The following is an 18,484-nucleotide window of genomic DNA, read 5'->3' as shown; positions in this document are numbered from 1 at the left end:
ACAGCCATTCAATCTCCATAAACAAACATTGGCAGTAGAATGGCCTTACTGAGGAGCTCAGTGACTTTCAACGTGGCACCGTCATAGGATGCCACCTTTCCAACAAGTCAGTTTGTCAAATTTCTTCCCTGCTACAGCTGCCCCGGTCAACTGTAAGTGCTGTTACTGTGAAGGTAGGCCACACAAACTCAAAGAACTGGCCCACTGAGTGCTGAAGCGTGTAGCGCATAAAAATCATCTGTCCTCTGTTGCATTACTCACTACCTAGTTCCAAACTGCCTCTGGAAGCAAAGTCAGCACAAGAACTGTTCGCCGGGAGCTTCATGAAATGAGTTTCCATGGCCGAGCAGCTGCACACAAGTTAAGATCACCATGCACAATGCCAAGCGTCGGCTGGAGTGGTGTAAAGCTCTCCGAGATTGGACTTTGGAGCTGTGGAAATGCGTTCTCTGGAGTGATTAACCACGCTTCACCATCTGGCAGTCCGAAGGTCGAATCCGGGTTTTGCGGACACCAGAAGAACGCTACTTGCCCAAATGCATAGTGCCCACTGTAAAGTGTGGTGGAGGAGGGATAATGGTCTGGGGCTGTTTTTCATGGTTCAGGCTAGGCCCCTTAGTTCCAGTAAAGGGAAATCTCAACACCACAGTACACAATGACATTCTAGACGATTCTGTGCTTCCAACTCAGTTTGGGGGAGGCCCTTTCCTGTTTCAGCATGACAATGCCCCCATGCACAAAGCGATGTCCATACAGACATTGTTTGTTGAGATCGGTGTGAGAGAACTTGACTGGCCTGCACAGAGTCCTGACCTCAACCCCATCGAACACCTTTAAGGTGAATTGGAATATTGACTACTAGCCAGGCCTAATCGTCCAACATTAGTGCCCGACCTCACTAAAGCTCTTGTGGCTGAATGGAAGCAAGTTCCCTCAGCAATGTTCCAACATCTAGTGAAAGCCTTCCCAGAAGAGTGGAGGCTGTTATAGCCGCAAAGGGGGGACCAACTCCATATGAATGCCCATGATTTTGGAATGAGATGTTAGACGAGCAGATGTCCACATACGTTTGGTCATGTAGTGTATTTCAAATACGATCTTGGGAGAAAAAAAATGTGTAAAGCAAATGGATCCTGTTGAAAAGAGAAGACTAATCTGTCTGTAGGCTACTAAATTATCAACTTCCAAATAGGCCTATTGAGTGAACAGCATTGTTTCAAAAGCTTTTGGCACGAGTGCATCGGAGGTGAGTGAGCTGAGCATCATTTGGTGAGTCAGTAAAACTGGAAATCTTTTTTTAGCACACTATAATTTCCTCCTCATATTGTACATTATGTGTGTCTCCACACACCTACGCCTAGGCTATTGATGGATTCAAGACAAGACAGGTTTGCTAACTTGCTAGCTAAGTGGCTAGATGTGAAGATCAAGCTTCTTGGTTACAGCAGAGATATTCAATCTCCTCTTGGATCAAGATCCCTGTTTAAAAAATAATCATAATAATTGCACCCCTTGTGTGCATTTCCGATAATACCGTATACCCCGGTATGGTACAGAAACGGTATGACGGTATGAAAATCTGAATACCACCCAACCCTCCGGACTCTGCTAGTTCTGATATTTCTTGATTTATTTTTATTTTAATGTTTTTGATTATGTTTTTGATTATGTGTACTGTTATGCATATCTCGGTATTACTGGGCTAGAAACACAAACATTTCACTGCACCTGCGACAACATCTGCAAATCTGTGTACATGACCAATAAACTTTAATTTGATATGACAGAAATATAACATCACACTGGCTAGATCTCAAAACACACCTTGTTCTGTATACACAGTAGTGCACTAGTTTTGACCAGATCCAGAGTGGAGCCCTATCTGGTCAAAAGTAGTGCACTCGCTGGCTGTCATTTGACATAGATCCATTCATTCACTCTCCACATTCACTCTCTCAACGGAGTATTCTCCTTTTGAGGGAAGAGACGTTTATAGGCCATTCACAAATGTCCTAGTTCCAGTGTCTGTGACAAGTCCTGGCATCATTCAAGCTCAGTCCTCAAGCATATGTATCAGTGGAGGCTGCTGAAGGCAGGATGGCAGCTGGCTCGGGAACAGACATATGTATCAGTGGAGGCTGCTGAAGGCAGGATGGCAGCTGGCTCGGGAACAGACATATGTATCAGTGGAGGCTGGTGAAGGCAGGATGGCAGCTGGCTCGGGAACAGACATATGTATCAGTGGAGGCTGCTGAAGGCAGGATGGCAGCTGGCTCGGGAACAGACATATGTATCAGTGGAGGCTGCTGAAGGCAGGATGGCAGCTGGCTCGGGAACAGACATATGTATCAGTGGAGGCTGCTGAAGGCAGGATGGCAGCTGGCTCGGGAACAGACATATGTATCAGTGGAGGCTGCTGAAGGCAGGATGGCAGCTGGCTCGGGAACAGACATATGTATCAGTGGAGGCTGCTGAAGGCAGGATGGCAGCTGGCAACAGACATATGTATCAGTGGAGGCTGCTGAAGGCAATGGCAGCAGAACATATGTATCAGTGGAGGCTGCTGAAGGCAGGACGGTTCATAATAATGGCTGGTATGGAGAGAATGGGATGGTATCAAACACATCAAAGACATGGTTTCCATGTGTGTGATGCCATTCCATTAACTCCATTCCAACCATTATTATGAGCCGTCCTCCCCTCAGAAGCCTCCACTGATCTCTATGTCTGTTCCCAAGCCAGCTGCCATCCATACCATAGACACGCAGAGCAGAGATCCGTCACCCAAATACATTTCAACTCAGTTTTTCACAATTCCTGGCATTTAATCCTTGTTAAAATTCTCTGTCATAGGTCAGTTAGGATCACCACTTTATTTTAAGAATGTGAAATGTGGGGGGATCACGTGACCCTTGAACGAGAACTAAGAGCTCCGCACAAGTAGTTTCCAATTCCTAATCTTACCTCCACTCCAAGTTCAAACTCATTTAGCTTTAGTAAAAAAAGTCATGGCGGCTACAAAAGGCGACATTACAGGTGACATTTTTACCCGGACTCGAGCATTAACGACGGAAAAAGCCTCCAAGAAGAAGCTAGCTTCAGAAAAAGCTAGCGCCATTAGCCAGGAGCAAGAGGACCCGCTCCCCCCTGAGGCCCAACGAATGCCAACCTCGCACTCTGTTGAAGACATCCTTTCTGAGTTGAGATCCCAATGTACAGAACTAAACACTAAATTAGATGCCATTCATTCTCAGCTCAGTGCGATAGGGGGCAAGGTGACAATCCTGGAAAACGCTTTGCCTGACATCAACGGGGGGCCTGGACGAGGCAGAGGGGCGAATCCTATCCATGGAAAATTTATTGACAGATTCCATGGAAACAATAGCATATGCTAGAAAGACAATAGAGCATCTGGAAGAGAAAACAGAGGACCTGGAAAACAGGGGGCGAAGGAATAATTATGTTCTATTAAATCTGGGCGAAAAAGAAGAGGGAAACATGCCACTGCCTGCAAGACAAACTTCCCGAGTGGCTCCACCTGTCCACCGACAGGCCCATAGAACTCGAGAGAGCTCACCGAGGCCCCCACCAGCAGCCAGACAACCACCGCGCCCAATCACCATACGTTTCCTGAGATTCACCGACAAGGAACGAGTCCTACAGGCGGTGAAAAACAACACCATCACAGTGGGAAACGCCAAACTCGCTTTACACCAGGACCTGTCAGCTGGAATACACCGAAAGCGCAGAGAGTTTGACGAAGTGAAGAAATACTCCATTGACCGAGGCATCTTCAGGGGATTCAAATACCCAAACGAGCTCAGGATTCTTCACCAAGGAGCCTTGCGACACTTCAAAACTCCCGAAGAGGCAAAACGTTTTTTGAAAGACAATCCTGGTCAATGAGAAACAGACCAATGACTAAATGCGATTAATGCCATTACTAAAGGAGGTAAGACAACATATAGCCGATTTCCAAAGACCCACCCCCGCTAAATGTCATTAGAGCCGTCCAATTTATATTTATTTTCCTTTAGCTGAGGCTCAATAGCCTAACCTAGGCCTACTAATGTTTCAGCCTGTTTGTTTGTTTGTTGCTATTATTACTTGGGGTTCCCTATGTCCCTTGGGGGAGGTATACTGTATGTAGGCTGGGCTATTGATTTTATTTTCTCCCTCTTTTAGTGTGGTCCGGATGGGGGCTACTGTGTCATTTACTCAACGCAGGGGTGGAGAGGATGAGGCATTTCTTTGGTGGGGAGACGTTGTGCGTTGCTAACTGTTCCCGTTTTTTTTTCTTTTCGGAACACAGAATTGAGACTGAGCGGGGGGGTAATAGATCTAACGGGATGTGTCGAGTTGTTTGGGAACTCGGCTGGGGTGTTCAGAGATTATTATTTTATGTACACCATTTATTTTCCTTTTATGTGAACGCAGCTGTAAATACTATCCACTTTTACCCAGCGATGACTTGCACTAAAGTTGGATTACTGTTCGATGACAATGACTAGTACCTTAAATCTATTGACATGGAACTGCCAAGGTCTAGGACATGCAATAAAACAGAAAAAGATACTATGTGCTCTAAAAAAGGAAAAAGCAGACATTGCGCTATTACAAGAGACACACCTCTGTGATGCCAAACATGTCAAACTCCACAGAGCTTGGGTGGGACAGGTGTATTTCTCATCTTTCAAATCAAACAGTAGAGGCACAACCATACTTATCCATAAAAATGTTCCATTCATAATAGACAAAAACATATCTGATCCGGAGGGGAGATTTATTTTGATAACTGGGTCACTGTATGGTCAACCAATTACTATATTAAACATATACGCCCCTAACACAGATACTCCTGCCTTCATGTCAAAAATTATAACCCTGTTCAATGAGCATTGTGTTTCCTTTGGTGTGGTGGCCGGAGATTTTAGTTGTACCCTTAACCCAACCCTCTCTTACTAAAGAGATGGTACTGACAGATATCTGGAGAGAGACTAATAGCTCATCTATGGACTATACATACTACTCTAATGTCCATAACACCTACTCCCGTATAGATTACATTTTTATTCCAAAGAGTTTCATAAATTCAGCCAAATGTACAATCGGACCCATAGCACTTTCAGATCACGCCTTTGTCCACCTCCGCTTTGACCTAAGAAAAAACATCCCGAGGTCAAAGAGCTGGAAATTCAACACCTCCATGCTATCAAACGAAGCGTTCCATACATTGGTAACTACATGGATAGACAACTACACACAAGACAACAAAGATTCTCCTGTTTCTCCGGCCTCAATGTGGGACGCTGCTAAATCCACACTAAGAGGTCATCTAATTGCATATCTTGAGAGGGAGCTGGAATGCTGTGAAAAATACATAAACAATCCCCAGACAGCACCTCCTGGAGTCATCTTAAAGCAGCCAAAGCCAAACTGAATGTGGACTACACTCGGGAGATAAAAAAAAGGATTCTCTATTAAACAGAAATACCATGAGTATAGCAATAGGCCCAGTAGATTGCTTGCTTACCAATTTAAAAAAGGAGCAGTCAGAGCGTACAATCATGGCTATCCGAACAGCAGAGGACGAGGTCACATATGACCCAAAAAATATCAATTTAACTTTTCATGGTTTTTACTGCAAACTATATACCTCTGAGAGAAAACACACGGAGGCAGAATTCCACTCTTTCCTAGAGGGAATCTCGCTACCTAAACTATCAGAGACCGACCAAGAAGATCTCAATTCCCCCTTCACTCCCGAGGAGATCCTGGAGGCAATTACCTCCATGCCACCTAATAAGTCCCCATGCCCAGATGGATTCCCCAGAGAGTTCTACAAAGCTTTTTGGCCCCAGCTCAGCCCTATATTCATGCCAAAGCTGGAGGATTTTTGCAAAAAACGGAGTTCTCCCAGACTCAATGCACAGAGCTCACATTACAGTGTTGCTCAAAAAGGACAAGGACCCCCTATCCTGCTCATCCTTCCGGCCCTAAGCTTGTTGGATTTCGACTATAAAATAATTACCAAATTGCTCGCCAAAAGACTAAACACTCTTCTTCCCAAAATAATAAAAGCGGACCAAACTGGATTTATTAGAGACAGATACTCTTCTGACAACATTCGCCGTCTTTTTGATATTATTGATCAAGTAAACGCACAAAGACCCCTGTCCTGCTGGCTTCACTGGATGCTGAGAAGGCATTGACAGGATGGAGTGGAGCTTTCTGTTTTCAGTCTTAGAAAATATCAATATGGGCCCAAATTGTTTTAAATGGATCAAATCACTATACTCTCATCCAAATGCCATGGTGACTACTAATGGACTGAACTCTGACAGATTCCCTCTGGAATGGGGCACAAAACAAGGGTGCTCGCTGTCCCCCCTGCTCTACTTGTTGGGGGCGGAGCCTCTGGCAGAGCTGATAAGTAGCAATCCAAGTATTATGGGTGTTTCTGCAGGCGGCCTGCAGCACAAGATTTCACTTTACGCGGATGATGTCTTGCTCTACATATCCAACCCTGAAAAATCCCTCCCTCTCATTTTAGACACAATTGCTCAGTATGGCAAGTTTTCAGGTTATAAGATCAATTTTAATAAATCCACTGTCTGCCCTCTCAATATTACACTCACCAGCTCTATGAAGACACTATGTCCTTTCCAATGGAAAACACAGGGGTTTCAATACCTCGGGATCTTCATAACACCAGATCTGAATAGCTTTTTCAAGGAAAATTATCTTCCACTCCTGGATCAAATCAAGAACGATCTCCAAACCTGGATCTCCCTCCCAATTAGCTTAGTAGGAAGAATTAATGTCATTTGTATGAACGTCCTCCCTAGACTGAAATACTTATTTCAGATGCTCCCATGCTATCTCCCAGTTTCCTTTTTCAAAACAACTAACCAAAGCATCACCAAATTTATATGGGGCAATAAAAAACCTAGGATCAAGTTTTCTACTCTATCGAAACCTGATTCTAAGGGTGGTCTTCCCCTTCCCTCCCTTCAATTGTACTACTGGTCTGCCCAAATCCGCAACATGCTAACATGGATCACAAACAGACAAGAGTCAACGTGGATTTAGATGGAAGCCCAATCCTGTGGTTCATTGCCCTTAAGCTCAATTATATTCATTAATAACTTTAGTGAAGTGGGCAACATAGCCAAAACCTTTGTGATTTACTGCACCCTACTAGCGTGGAGGGACTGTAAGAAATACCTGGCCATTTCCTCCCAAATATGTTCTCACTCGCCTATAGTAGGCAACCCAGAATTGCCAAAAGCCCTGAGGGATGCCAACTTTAATATTTGGCATACTCTACTTTGACATACTCTTTTCAGACCTATTTCATCAGAAAACCACTACACTGAAATCCTTTCAAGAGCTCTGCAGTGAATTCAATGTGCCAAGATCCCATTTAAAAAAATATATATCTTCAAATTAGACATGTAATTTCCTCATTTACCTCCAAGAGGAGGTTTAGAACTCAGTTGAATGAAGTTGAAACCCTTCTTGTCACAGCACAATCCATTAAAGGCAAAATATCTTACATCTATAGACTCCTGTCTGAGAAAGGAGGCTCCTCCTTTACTCCTTTGAAAATAATCTGGGAAAAGGACCTTGGTCTGACTATCAGTGATGAGTTATGGGCGGAGGTTTGCAACAGGGTACACTGCTCCTCTACTAATGTAAAAATGAAAGAATCTAATTACACATTTTTGTACAAATTTTATTACACTCCTTTGAGACTCCATAGAATGAAAACAGATATGTCTCCTAACTGTAAAATATGTACCTCTGAAAGTGGAACCTATATGCATGTATTTTGGAGCTGTCGAGAGATTTCCAGATTCTGGCAATCTATACATACTGCTGCACAGAAAATACTAGGTTTACAGTTTGATATGACCCCGTGTATCTATCTTCTTAATGCCCAGCAGGACTTTGTTCTTGATCCTGACAGAGAAAATTTGCTTATGACTATTACATACTTTGCTAAGAAATGTATTCTGTATTGTTGACTTTCTCCCTCTTGAAAAGCTCACTTATGACCTCCATAAGAGACAGCCCAAGTTTGATAGACTCTGGTCTCCACTATTCAACTATATTTCAAACTGGACAGAGTGAACGGGGTGACTAGGGAAATGTGCAGATACATGTTGTGTAAGGTGCTGTAAAATCTAAAAACTATTGGCTCGTCATCTCAACGAAGGCTAGAAATAGCTAATAAGAACCTTGACAGTGCTGCTGCAAGTTTTATATGTTTTTTGTGTGTTTAAAAAAAAAATCTTTGTGATTACGTGTAGGTATGTAGGATATGTGTGTGTGTATGGGTGTGAATGTATGTATGTATATGTGTATGTATGTGTATGTGTGTGTATACAGTGGGGCAAAAAAGTATTTAGTCAGCCACCAATTGTGCAAGTTCTCCCACTTAAAAAGATGAGAGGCCTGTAATTTTCATCATTAGGTACACTTCAACTATGACAGACAAAATGATAAAGAAAATCCAGAAAATCACATTGTAGGATTTTTAATGAATTTATTTGCAGATTATGGTGGAAAATAAGTATTTGGTCACCTACAAACAAGCAAGAATTCTGGCTCTGACATACCTTCTTTAAGAGGCTCCTCTGTCCTTCACTCGTTACCTGTATTAATGGCACCTGTTTGAACTTGTTATCAGTATAAAAGACACCTGTCCACAACCTCAAACAGTCACACTCCAAACTCCACTATGGCCAAGACCAAAGAGCTGTCAAAGGACACCAGAAACAAAATTGTAGACCTGCACCAGGCTGGGAAAACTGAATCTGCAATAGGTAAGCAGCTTGGTTTGAAGAAATCAACTGTGGGAGCAATTATTAGGAAATGGAAGACATACAAGACCACTGATAATCTCCCTCGATCTGGGGCTCCACGCAAGATCTCACCCCGTGGGGTCAAAATGATCACAAGAATGGTGAGCAAAAATCCCAAAACCACACGGGGGGACCTAGTGAATGACCTGCAGAGAGCTGGGACCAAAGTAACAAAGCCTACCATCAGTAACACACTACGCCGCCAGGGAATCAAATCCTGCGGTGCCAGACGTGTCTCCCTGCTTAAGCCAGTACATGTCCAGGCCCGTCTGAAGTTTGCTAGAGAGCATTTGGATGATCCAGAAGAAGATTGGGATAATGTCATATGGTCAGATGAAACCAAAATATAACTTTTTGGTAAAAACTCAAATCGTCGTGTTTGGAGGACAAAAAATGCTGAGTTGCATCCAAAGAACACCATACCTACTGTGAAGTATGGCGGTGGAAACATCATGCTTTGGGGCTGTTTTTCTGCAAAGGGACAAGGAAAGAATGAATGGGGCCATGTATCGTGGGATTCTGAGTGAAAACCTCCTTCCATCAGCAAGGGCATTAAAGATGAAACGTGGCTGGTTCTTTCAGCATGACAATGATCCTAAACACACCGCCCGGGCAACAAAGGAGTGGCTTCGTAAGAAGCATTTCAAGGTCCTGGAGTGGCCTAGCCAGTCTCCAGATCTCAACCCCATAGAAAATCTTTGGAGGGAGTTGAAAGTCCGTGTTGCCCAGCAACAGCCCCAAAACATCACTGCTCTAGAGGAGATCTTTGCAGTGTGTGAAAACCTTGTGAAGACTTACAGAAAACGTTTGACCTCTGTCATTGCCAACAAAAGGTATATAACAAAGTATTGGGATAAACTTTTGTTATTGACCAAATACTTATTTTCCACCATAACTTTCAAATAAATTAATTGGAATGTGTTTTGTTGGTTGATTGAAAAACAAGAAAACTTCATAAAACTTTAAATTGAAAAAAAATTATGTGAAATGTCAGAATAATAGCAGAGAGAATGATTTACTTCAGTTTTTATTTCATCACATTGATGTCTTGAGATGTCATTATGGCCATTGTGGTTATTATGGCCAAACAGTTCTATTTTTGTTTCATCAGACCAGAGGACATTTCTCCAAAAAGTAAGATCGTTGTCCCCATGTGCAGTTGCAAACCGTAGTCTGGCTTTTTTAATGGCGGTTGTGGAGCAGTGGCTTCTTCCTTGCTGAGCGGCCTTTCAGGTTATGTCGATATAGGACTCGTTTTACTGTGGATATAAATACTTTTGTACCGGTTTCCTCCAGCATCCTCACAAGGTCCTTTGCTGTTGTTCTGGGATTGATTTACACTTTTTGCACCAAAGTACGTTCATCTTCAGGAGAAAGAACGCGTCTCCTTCCTGAGCGGTATGACGGCTGCGTGGTCCCATGGTGTTTATACTTGCGTACTATTGTTTGTACAGATGAAATACATCCAAAAGGTACACCTCCAATTGACTCAAATGATGTCAATTAGCCAAACAGAAGCTTCTAAAGCAATGACATAATTTTCTGGAATTTTCTAAGCTGTTTAAAGGCACAGTCAACTTAGTGTATGTAAACTTCTGACCCACTGGAATTGTGATACAGTGAATTATAAGTGAAATAATCTGTGAGTAAATAATTGTCTGAAAAATGACTTGTGTCATGCACAAAGTAGATGTCCTAACCGACTTGCCAAAACGATGGTTTGTTAACAAGAAATTTGTGGAGTGGTTGAAAAACAAGTTTTAATGACTCCAACCTAAGTTTATGTAAACTTCCAACTTGAACTGTATGGCCTCTCATCCCATCCATATGTTCAATGATCACCCCAAATACCTCCAGTCAATTAAGCTTTGCTATATAGCGTTACATCCATTTCCCCCCTCTGAAAAATGTGAGTGTGTGTGTGATGGTTGGTTCAGGGGTAATTAAGACATTAATAAGACAAAAGGAAAACAATTAGTCATGGAGATATGCTCCTGTCCTCTGTGGCATATCCTCAATGCCCCCTCCCCCCCCCCCCCCCCAAACACACACATAGAGAAACAGCGCAGCCTAATCTGCCCTGAAACCCAGCCAGGAGTCAAACACACACACTTGAGAGAAAAGCGCATTCTAAGAGGAATGCTGGAATGAGTCCAGAAAGCCACATTATTGTTGCTTAGAGAGAATGAAGCAGAAGTGTAAGCTAATTAAAGACTGAAACTGTCTGCTGTTAAACAGGCCTAAGAGGAATTTAATTCTGTTACTTGGTGTCAGACTTCTTCTGGGAAATAACGTTAGAAACACACACGTTTGTGAGATCATGCATCTCTGTTTGCCACACAGAATCAACAGGAATTTTATGCTAACGAGGTTTCAAAGGTCATCATTGAGAAGACATTGAGTGTCTGTCTGTGTGTTAGGCCTCCTGGCTTTCATGCCATTTGAATTCGCTGTCCAGATATTGGACTATTGCCAGGAGACGTCGTCAACAGCCAAGTGTTTGTCTGCGTTAAAAAGAAACAAAAAGACAACAGAGAAGCATCAAGACCATTAGAAAGGCATCTAACATAGACACTACCTCCACTGCCACAGTCAACATCTACCTCCACTGCCACAGTCAACATCTACCTCCACTGCCACAGTCAACATCAACACAGCTCTAAATGGTTACCATGGTGCTGACAGATATGGCAGCTCTGCTTCTAGCTCCTGAGCAACTTTGCAGTATTTTTTTTTTTTGTGTGTGTCATTTCTTACATTATTAGGCCAGAATGTTTTTGTCTTATTACATGTGTGTGTGTGTGGGATATGTTCCCGGTAGCCTCTGAGAATAACATTGACGAATACACGGAAACGGTGACTGAGTTCATCAGGATGACTATACACATGTATATTAACATCACAGATCTGAAGTCTGAAGTCAAAAGGATGTGCAAGCTTGTGTAAGGTTGTAACACAAACTGACCACATTAGGGATATTATCCCAACATAACATGATTTAATATGCCAAAATCATTAAACAGTTTAAGATGATAGTATGTTGCTCACTCACAAACGACATCTATTTCTCTCTCATTTAACCATTTAGAGAGTTTAAAAATGCTCTCAAACTGCATTTAACTGCACGTTCTAGACCCGTCTGTGCGGCATCCTGAACGTATGACATCCCTCCTCTAAACACACTGCAGACACCCTCCGCAAAGCACTGAACATGAAGACCACCATCTGCAAAGCATCAAACCATAGAAATGGAAGTAAAGAGACAACCCTAGAGTTCCAGTAGGGGAGAACAATGTCTAGATTATCTTCACTCCAAGGACCAGCTATGGTTAAGGAGCAGTACAGACTCTGCATCCGTGCTTTCCTGCATTCTCTAGGCCAGCAGCTACAGTAGGCCAGTTCAGTGAGAGCCAAATGTGTATCAGAGTTGGAGAGGTTGGGAAAACAAATTCCCATGTTTTTTCATAGTTTGTCGTAAAAATGCCTCAAACTGCACCAACATTTTTTCCATCAGTGAAAGAAAGCAAATTACACATCACACACACGGTTTTAAGAGCTATAGAGAGGAAAAAAATACAGGTAGAGGTGGAATGGGGGAAGAGAGAGAGAGAGAGAGAGAGAGAGAGAGAGAGAGAGAGAGAGAGAGGCAGAGGCAGAGGCAGAGAGAGGCAGAGAGAGGCAGAGAGAGAGACGGGATACAGTTGGTTGTATTTAGAATGGGATAGAGAGAGAGAGAGAGGCAGAGAGAGAGAGAGAGAGAGAGAGAGACGGGATACAGTTGGTTGTATTTAGAATGAGAGAGAGAGAGAGAGGGGATACAGTTGGTTGTATTTAGAATGGGATAGAGAGACGCAGAGGCAGAGGCAGAGAGAGAGAGAGAGAGAGAGAGAGACAGAGGCAGAGGCAGAGAGGCAGAGAGAGACGGGATACAGTTGGTTGTATTTAGAATGGGATAGAGAGCGAGAGAGAGTGAGAGGCAGAGAGAGAGAGAGAGAGAGAGAGATAGAGAGAGAGAGACGGGATACAGTTGGTTGTATTTAGAATGGGATAGAGAGACGCAGAGGCAGAGAGAGAGAGAGAGAGAGAGAGAGAGAGAGAGAGACAGAGGCAGAGGCAGAGAGGCAGAGAGAGACGGGATACAGTTGGTTGTATTTAGAATGGGATAGAGAGACGCAGAGGCAGAGAGAGAGAGAGAGAGAGAGAGAGAGAGAGGCAGAGGCAGAGAGGCAGAGAGAGACGGGATACAGTTGGTTGTATTTAGAATGGGATAGAGAGAGAGAGAGAGGGAGAGGCAGAGAGAGAGAGAGAGAGAGAGACAGAGGCAGAGAGAGAGAGAGAGGCAGAGAGAGAGAGAGAGAGGCAGAGACAGAGAGAGAGAGAGAGATAGAGAGAGACGGGATACAGTTGGTTGTATTTAGAATGGGATAGAGAGAGAGAGAGAGTTCTATCAACATTCCCAGGTATGTAGTGATAGAGGGGGAGTAGCTGGGGAATAGCAGGATAGCAGGCCTTGAACTAGAAATCATGCAGTTACCTGTACAGGGCAAGCACATTACCTCCTGTGCCATCAGACCTCTGGGTAGATGCACAGAGAGAGAAAATACATTTTGGGCAGAGCACAGCACTGCTGCTGATGAAGCTAGACCAAATAAGAAGTCAGAACCACTCTCGACACACATCCCTGTGGTACCAACTCAGGTAGCAGAACTCAATGGTATGGGCCCAGTGCTGGTCTGGTATTCTGGGAGGGTGTGGGGGGCAGGTAAGTGATGAAAGCAGGTTCTTGTTACCCTCTGTGGCAGTGAAGCCAGTCCTCATTCCCCACTCTCATCCCCTCCTCTTCCTCAACCACCTAAACTCATACCCATCCTCCCAAATCAACCCACCCCCTTTTTCTGTGTAGAACAGAACATCATCATTGATGATGCTCTTTTAGCCCTCGTCTGATTTAGTGTCTGGTCCTCTCTGTTCTAATGAACTACGCAGCTTGAGGGAAACAGAAGACAGACTTTTTCTTTGTGGCCAAATTTTTATTTCGTAATTTTTTTCTCAGTTCCTGCGAGTCTTATCTTTCATTGATGGGGTCATAATATTGTGTAGCTTAACCGTTCAAAAGATAGAGCGACATTTGTAGGAAGAAAACAGAAACCACTCTGTTTATTACAACTTTTTCTAGCGGCTACCTGAGGTTTCTGACGTAACAAGGGTCTATGAACCAAGCACAACTTGTTTTCGATATTTGATTCTCACTCGTGACCCCATTTTCAAATCAGGCGACCCCACATAGGGTCCTGACCCATAGTTTGGGAAATGCTGGCCTACTTACATTTCTGATGATTAGTCACAAAGCTTCGGAGGTGTGTGGTGTGGTGTGTGCGCTTGTGCATGTGTGTGGTAGACAGACACACATGCATCCACATGTTCGTATGTTATTGTGTTCTTCTAAAATCTAGATCCTAATGTTCTGGGTCGGGACTTGCCCTGTAGAAGTCTCCTCCCACCACAGAGGATTTTTGTGGCGGGTTCCCATGGCAACAAACCACTTGACATCCCATTTCACTTCCCTAACTCCTAACCACACCTCCCTCTATCTTAAACAGCTCTGTACTCTTACCAGGACTTCCTGGAGACTTTGGATGCAAATAGAGATGAAACAAATGAAGACAATTCTAGCCAATAAAAACATAGACACACACCCGTCAATGAATCTCACCATGACCAATCAGACTCTTTGTCACGCTTCAGAAGACAACGAGAACTGCCATTCCCAAAATTCCCAGGTGACCTATTCCTGGGTTTGGAATTCCAGGCTCTCAGGCCTGTCCCTTATATCACCCATAATGCTGCAGCTCACAACACGTGTGCACAGTATTCTTACTGTTGGTTTGACTGTGAGCTTAGTTAGGTGTCCTGGAAGGTAGAGAGAATATTCACCTACTGTACAGACTGTCTCTATGTCTACTCCACTAAGACATTACTTAGGGCAACACACACAACCATCCCCCTTTCAGGGATCACATGAGTGAAGAAGCCTTCTCTCTCATTACTAAACACACATAATACATTTACACGTAATTTAGCAGTTGCCAAATTCTCTTATCCAGAGCGACTTACAGTACATGCATTTTCATACTGGTCCCCCATGGGAATCGAACCTACAACCCTGAGTGAGCCACATAGGACTGTGTAATACAGACACACACACATACAGTATACACACACCAGCCCCTCACTCTGACAGGGATTATTCTCAGTCTTCTTGTGATTGTATGTATCTCTTTCTCGCTCTCTTTTTCTCTCTCCCTCTCGCTTTTTCTCTCTCTCACGTCAATGAATACATACCATATACACACACATGCATACACGCACACAACCACACTCTCACATGCCGCTCATCTACCTGTCTTAGTTAAGCTCACACACTACCACACTCCAAACCATAGCAGAGGCCTTTCAACATCCAGACAATCACTGTTGATGATAATCACGTCCCCCCCTCCACTTAGACAGGCATGTTCCAACTCATCACACACACACAATCACAAACACACAGGCAAACATTGCATGTGCATGTAGTACTGCACAATTGACAATGCATCTCAGTTATCTGATGTGGCGTCCTCTTCTCTTTCAGACTCCAAGGAAGGATACATGTTTATAGTATTTGAATGGGGCCTCCTTATTTCCTGCTCTGTCCTTATGTACAGGATGGCAGTTTTCAAAGAAGCTTAGCATCGTGCAGTAACATTACATTCCCTTAGACCTGGAGTACTGTAAATGACACTACAGATCACTCACCTGTGGTGGGTGTGGGGGTTGGACTGGGGGTGGGGACTGGGTTGTCCGTGGGGGGACATGGGTCCCCATCATTAGGGGGCTCAGGTGAGCTGACAGGAGGGCCCCTCTCCACATCCATTGGCTCACTGGGGCTGGGGGAACAGGAGTCAAGCCTGAGACATTTAAATTGAGATATAGTCAGAAAACCTACATCCACTCTCAGATGGCATGTTTTGTCTCTAGTGTTACAAGACAAAAACAGTAGATCATGCTCAGCACACCATTCATAGATCATGCTCAGCACACCATTCATAGATCATGCTCAGCACACCATTCATAGATCATGCTCAGCACACCATTCATAGATCATGCTCAGCACACCATTCATAGATCATGCTCAGCACACCATTCATAGATCATGCTCAGCACACCATTCATAGATCATGCTCAGCACACCATTCATAGATCATGCTCAGCACACCAATCATAGATCATGCTCAGCACACCATTCATAGATCATGCTCAGCACACCATTCATAGATCATGCTCAGCACACCAATCATAGATCATGCTCAGCACACCATTCATAGATCATGCTCAGCACACCATTCATAGATCATGCTCAGCACACCATTCATAGATCATGCTCAGCACACCATTCATAGATCATGCTCAGCACACCATTCATAGATCATGCTCAGCACACCATTCATAGATCATGCTCAGCACACCAATCATAGATCATGCTCAGCACACCATTCATAGATCATGCTCAGCACACCATTCATAGATCATGCTCAGCATACCATTCATAGATCATGCTCAGCACACCATTCATAGATCATGCTCAGCACACCATTCATAGATCATGCTCAGCACACCATTCATAGATCATGCTCAGCACACCATTCATAGATCATGGAAACAGAAAAAGGAGAGAAAATCTACCAAACAAACAAAAAATCAAACTACCATGCAGTGTTTGTACTGAGTATTTACATCTCATAAATTACCCTTTCTTCAGAATGTTGAAAATGTTTCAGAATCCTAACAATGTATAAAGTTCAGAAGTTAGCCAACTTCGAGGGATTCGAGAGTGCCAGCTCAGCTGCATGTTCGTGACCACCTCTGTAGGACAGCTGTGCCTCCGCACCCTCACACTCCTCATGCAACACACACGCAAGGCCTCTGACACAGCTCAATATATAGCACAGCCTATCAGCCATTCACATAGGCTATTCATATTTCCTGTATTGTACTCTCACGTGACACAAATCTCCACTTCTCCTTTCTCATGAGTCATGAATATCTGGAATCATTCTAGAACTTTCTTGGCCATAATTGATTTCACCATGGTCAACAAAATGATCTATTCAATGGGCTTCTGCACTTTTAGTCATCTGAGATGGCTTTGCAGTTACACTAGCATATTATCTCAATTGCATCTGAAATATGTGCATCCTACAAAGGTGATATGATAATCAAATCGAAATGTTATCAAACTTTTAATGACTTAAGCTATTATAAAACATTTAAATATGTTAGAAAACTTTATGAAGTTGACAAAGTCCTCCAGTGTACACAGCTGTGTTAAACTGAGGCATCTTCACATTATGTTTACCTAACGAGTCCATGCATGCTCACCCTAAGCCAGCCCGACTCAACCCTGTGGGTCCTGTTCAAACTCGATTCATAAGAAAGCAAAAGGCAAGGAGATGGACAAGAACTCCCAAATCCACTTACTTAGTTTTGGCTGGGAGTGGGACACAGGTCACTCAGTGTTCGCTAATTCATTATCTGACCCCTTTTTCAGGTAGACTCTCCTCTCACTCTCCGATGATCTCCACTCCACTTCTGCTCTCCTCTTATCTAACTTTCGCGTCTCGAAGACACCACAACTCTTCTTCTCTTCTCCATAAAGTCCTTCATGGAATAGTTTTAGCGCATTTCTCGATGCAAAAGTGGATTTAGGACTTTATCCGATAAGTTTTTTTCTCCTTTCAAAGCGAACCCCTTCGGCGACACTAGTTCAGTCTGTGAGGTTCCTCCGCCTGTCAGTGCACCGCAGATGTAAGTTCGAGCTCTAAGGGCAGTCCCCAGAACAGTCTTTGTCTCGGGTGCAACTTTCCGAGCGCTTACAGAGGTTTGACAGTTACAGCTCGGCTCTTTACAAAGTGACCAAAGACGTTTTTAAACTTTCCAAACTCCCGATTTGTCAGCTGTTGCAGAAAATTCAGTTTAGAAACTTTGGATATCATCAGCCATGCCCATACTCAACCCTCTCTTTCTTACCTTCCCTCTCTCTCTCCTCTCAAACGCTTGTCTGGAGACAGCTCCAGTCTGTTAGACAGGAAACTTCAGTCAGCACTGAATACTGCGTTTCCTCCAGGCACAAACCCCTAACCTAGAACCAGAGACGGGATCTCAGATTATTTCAGATGCGCTACATATTATTATGCATGCCTCAATATGATAATTAGGATTACGATATCAATGTTTATTACCGAAGTATAATAATATAGGCCTACCAGCCCAATAAACAATAATCAGACATTGTAACTGTGAAATTGATGGATCACCACATTTTTAACAATAATCATAAATAATCTTAATCATTTTAAATAATTTATCCGAATAGGCTAGCCTAGGCCTACTTTATGCATGTCTGATCCTCTCATTTTAACAAATGGTTCATGTTAAAAGTGCGTTTAGGTAGGCTACACAAACAATTAATTGTGTATAGCCTCCGCAACTCGTGTCGTTATCGTATATCAAACAGTTGAAAAGCCCCATTCACGCCATTCGCGCAGCCTCATCCTAGCGCAAGGCGCACCTGG

The 18,484-nt window shown here is 43.5% G+C and overlaps 1 protein-coding gene across 3 annotated transcripts in view; it reads right to left on the bottom strand.

The window, feature by feature from the left end:
* The window catches only part of mdfi (MyoD family inhibitor), a 49,936-nt gene extending 31,851 nt beyond the window's left edge, over positions 1-18,085 (bottom strand). Inside the window, exons 1-3 of one of the 3 annotated variants that reach the window (XM_065000795.1) lie at positions 17,391-18,085; positions 16,661-16,694; positions 15,669-15,820 (exon numbers count right to left, since the gene is read on the bottom strand). In XM_065000795.1, coding sequence (XP_064856867.1) covers positions 15,669-15,786 — 118 coding nt within the window. In that variant the 5' untranslated portion in view covers positions 15,787-15,820; positions 16,661-16,694; positions 17,391-18,085. The remainder of the gene's footprint in view (positions 1-15,668; positions 15,821-16,660; positions 16,695-17,390) is intronic. The other 2 variants (XM_065000794.1, XM_065000789.1) reach the window with 2 other exon arrangements.
* Positions 18,086-18,484: the final 399 nt, after the last annotated feature.

This window comes from Oncorhynchus nerka, linkage group LG2 (assembly GCF_034236695.1).
Source record: "Oncorhynchus nerka isolate Pitt River linkage group LG2, Oner_Uvic_2.0, whole genome shotgun sequence".
Taxonomy (NCBI): Eukaryota; Metazoa; Chordata; class Actinopteri; order Salmoniformes; family Salmonidae; genus Oncorhynchus; species Oncorhynchus nerka.
Note: the sequence above shows the minus strand (reverse complement) of the source record. Positions and strands in the feature narration are given on the sequence as shown.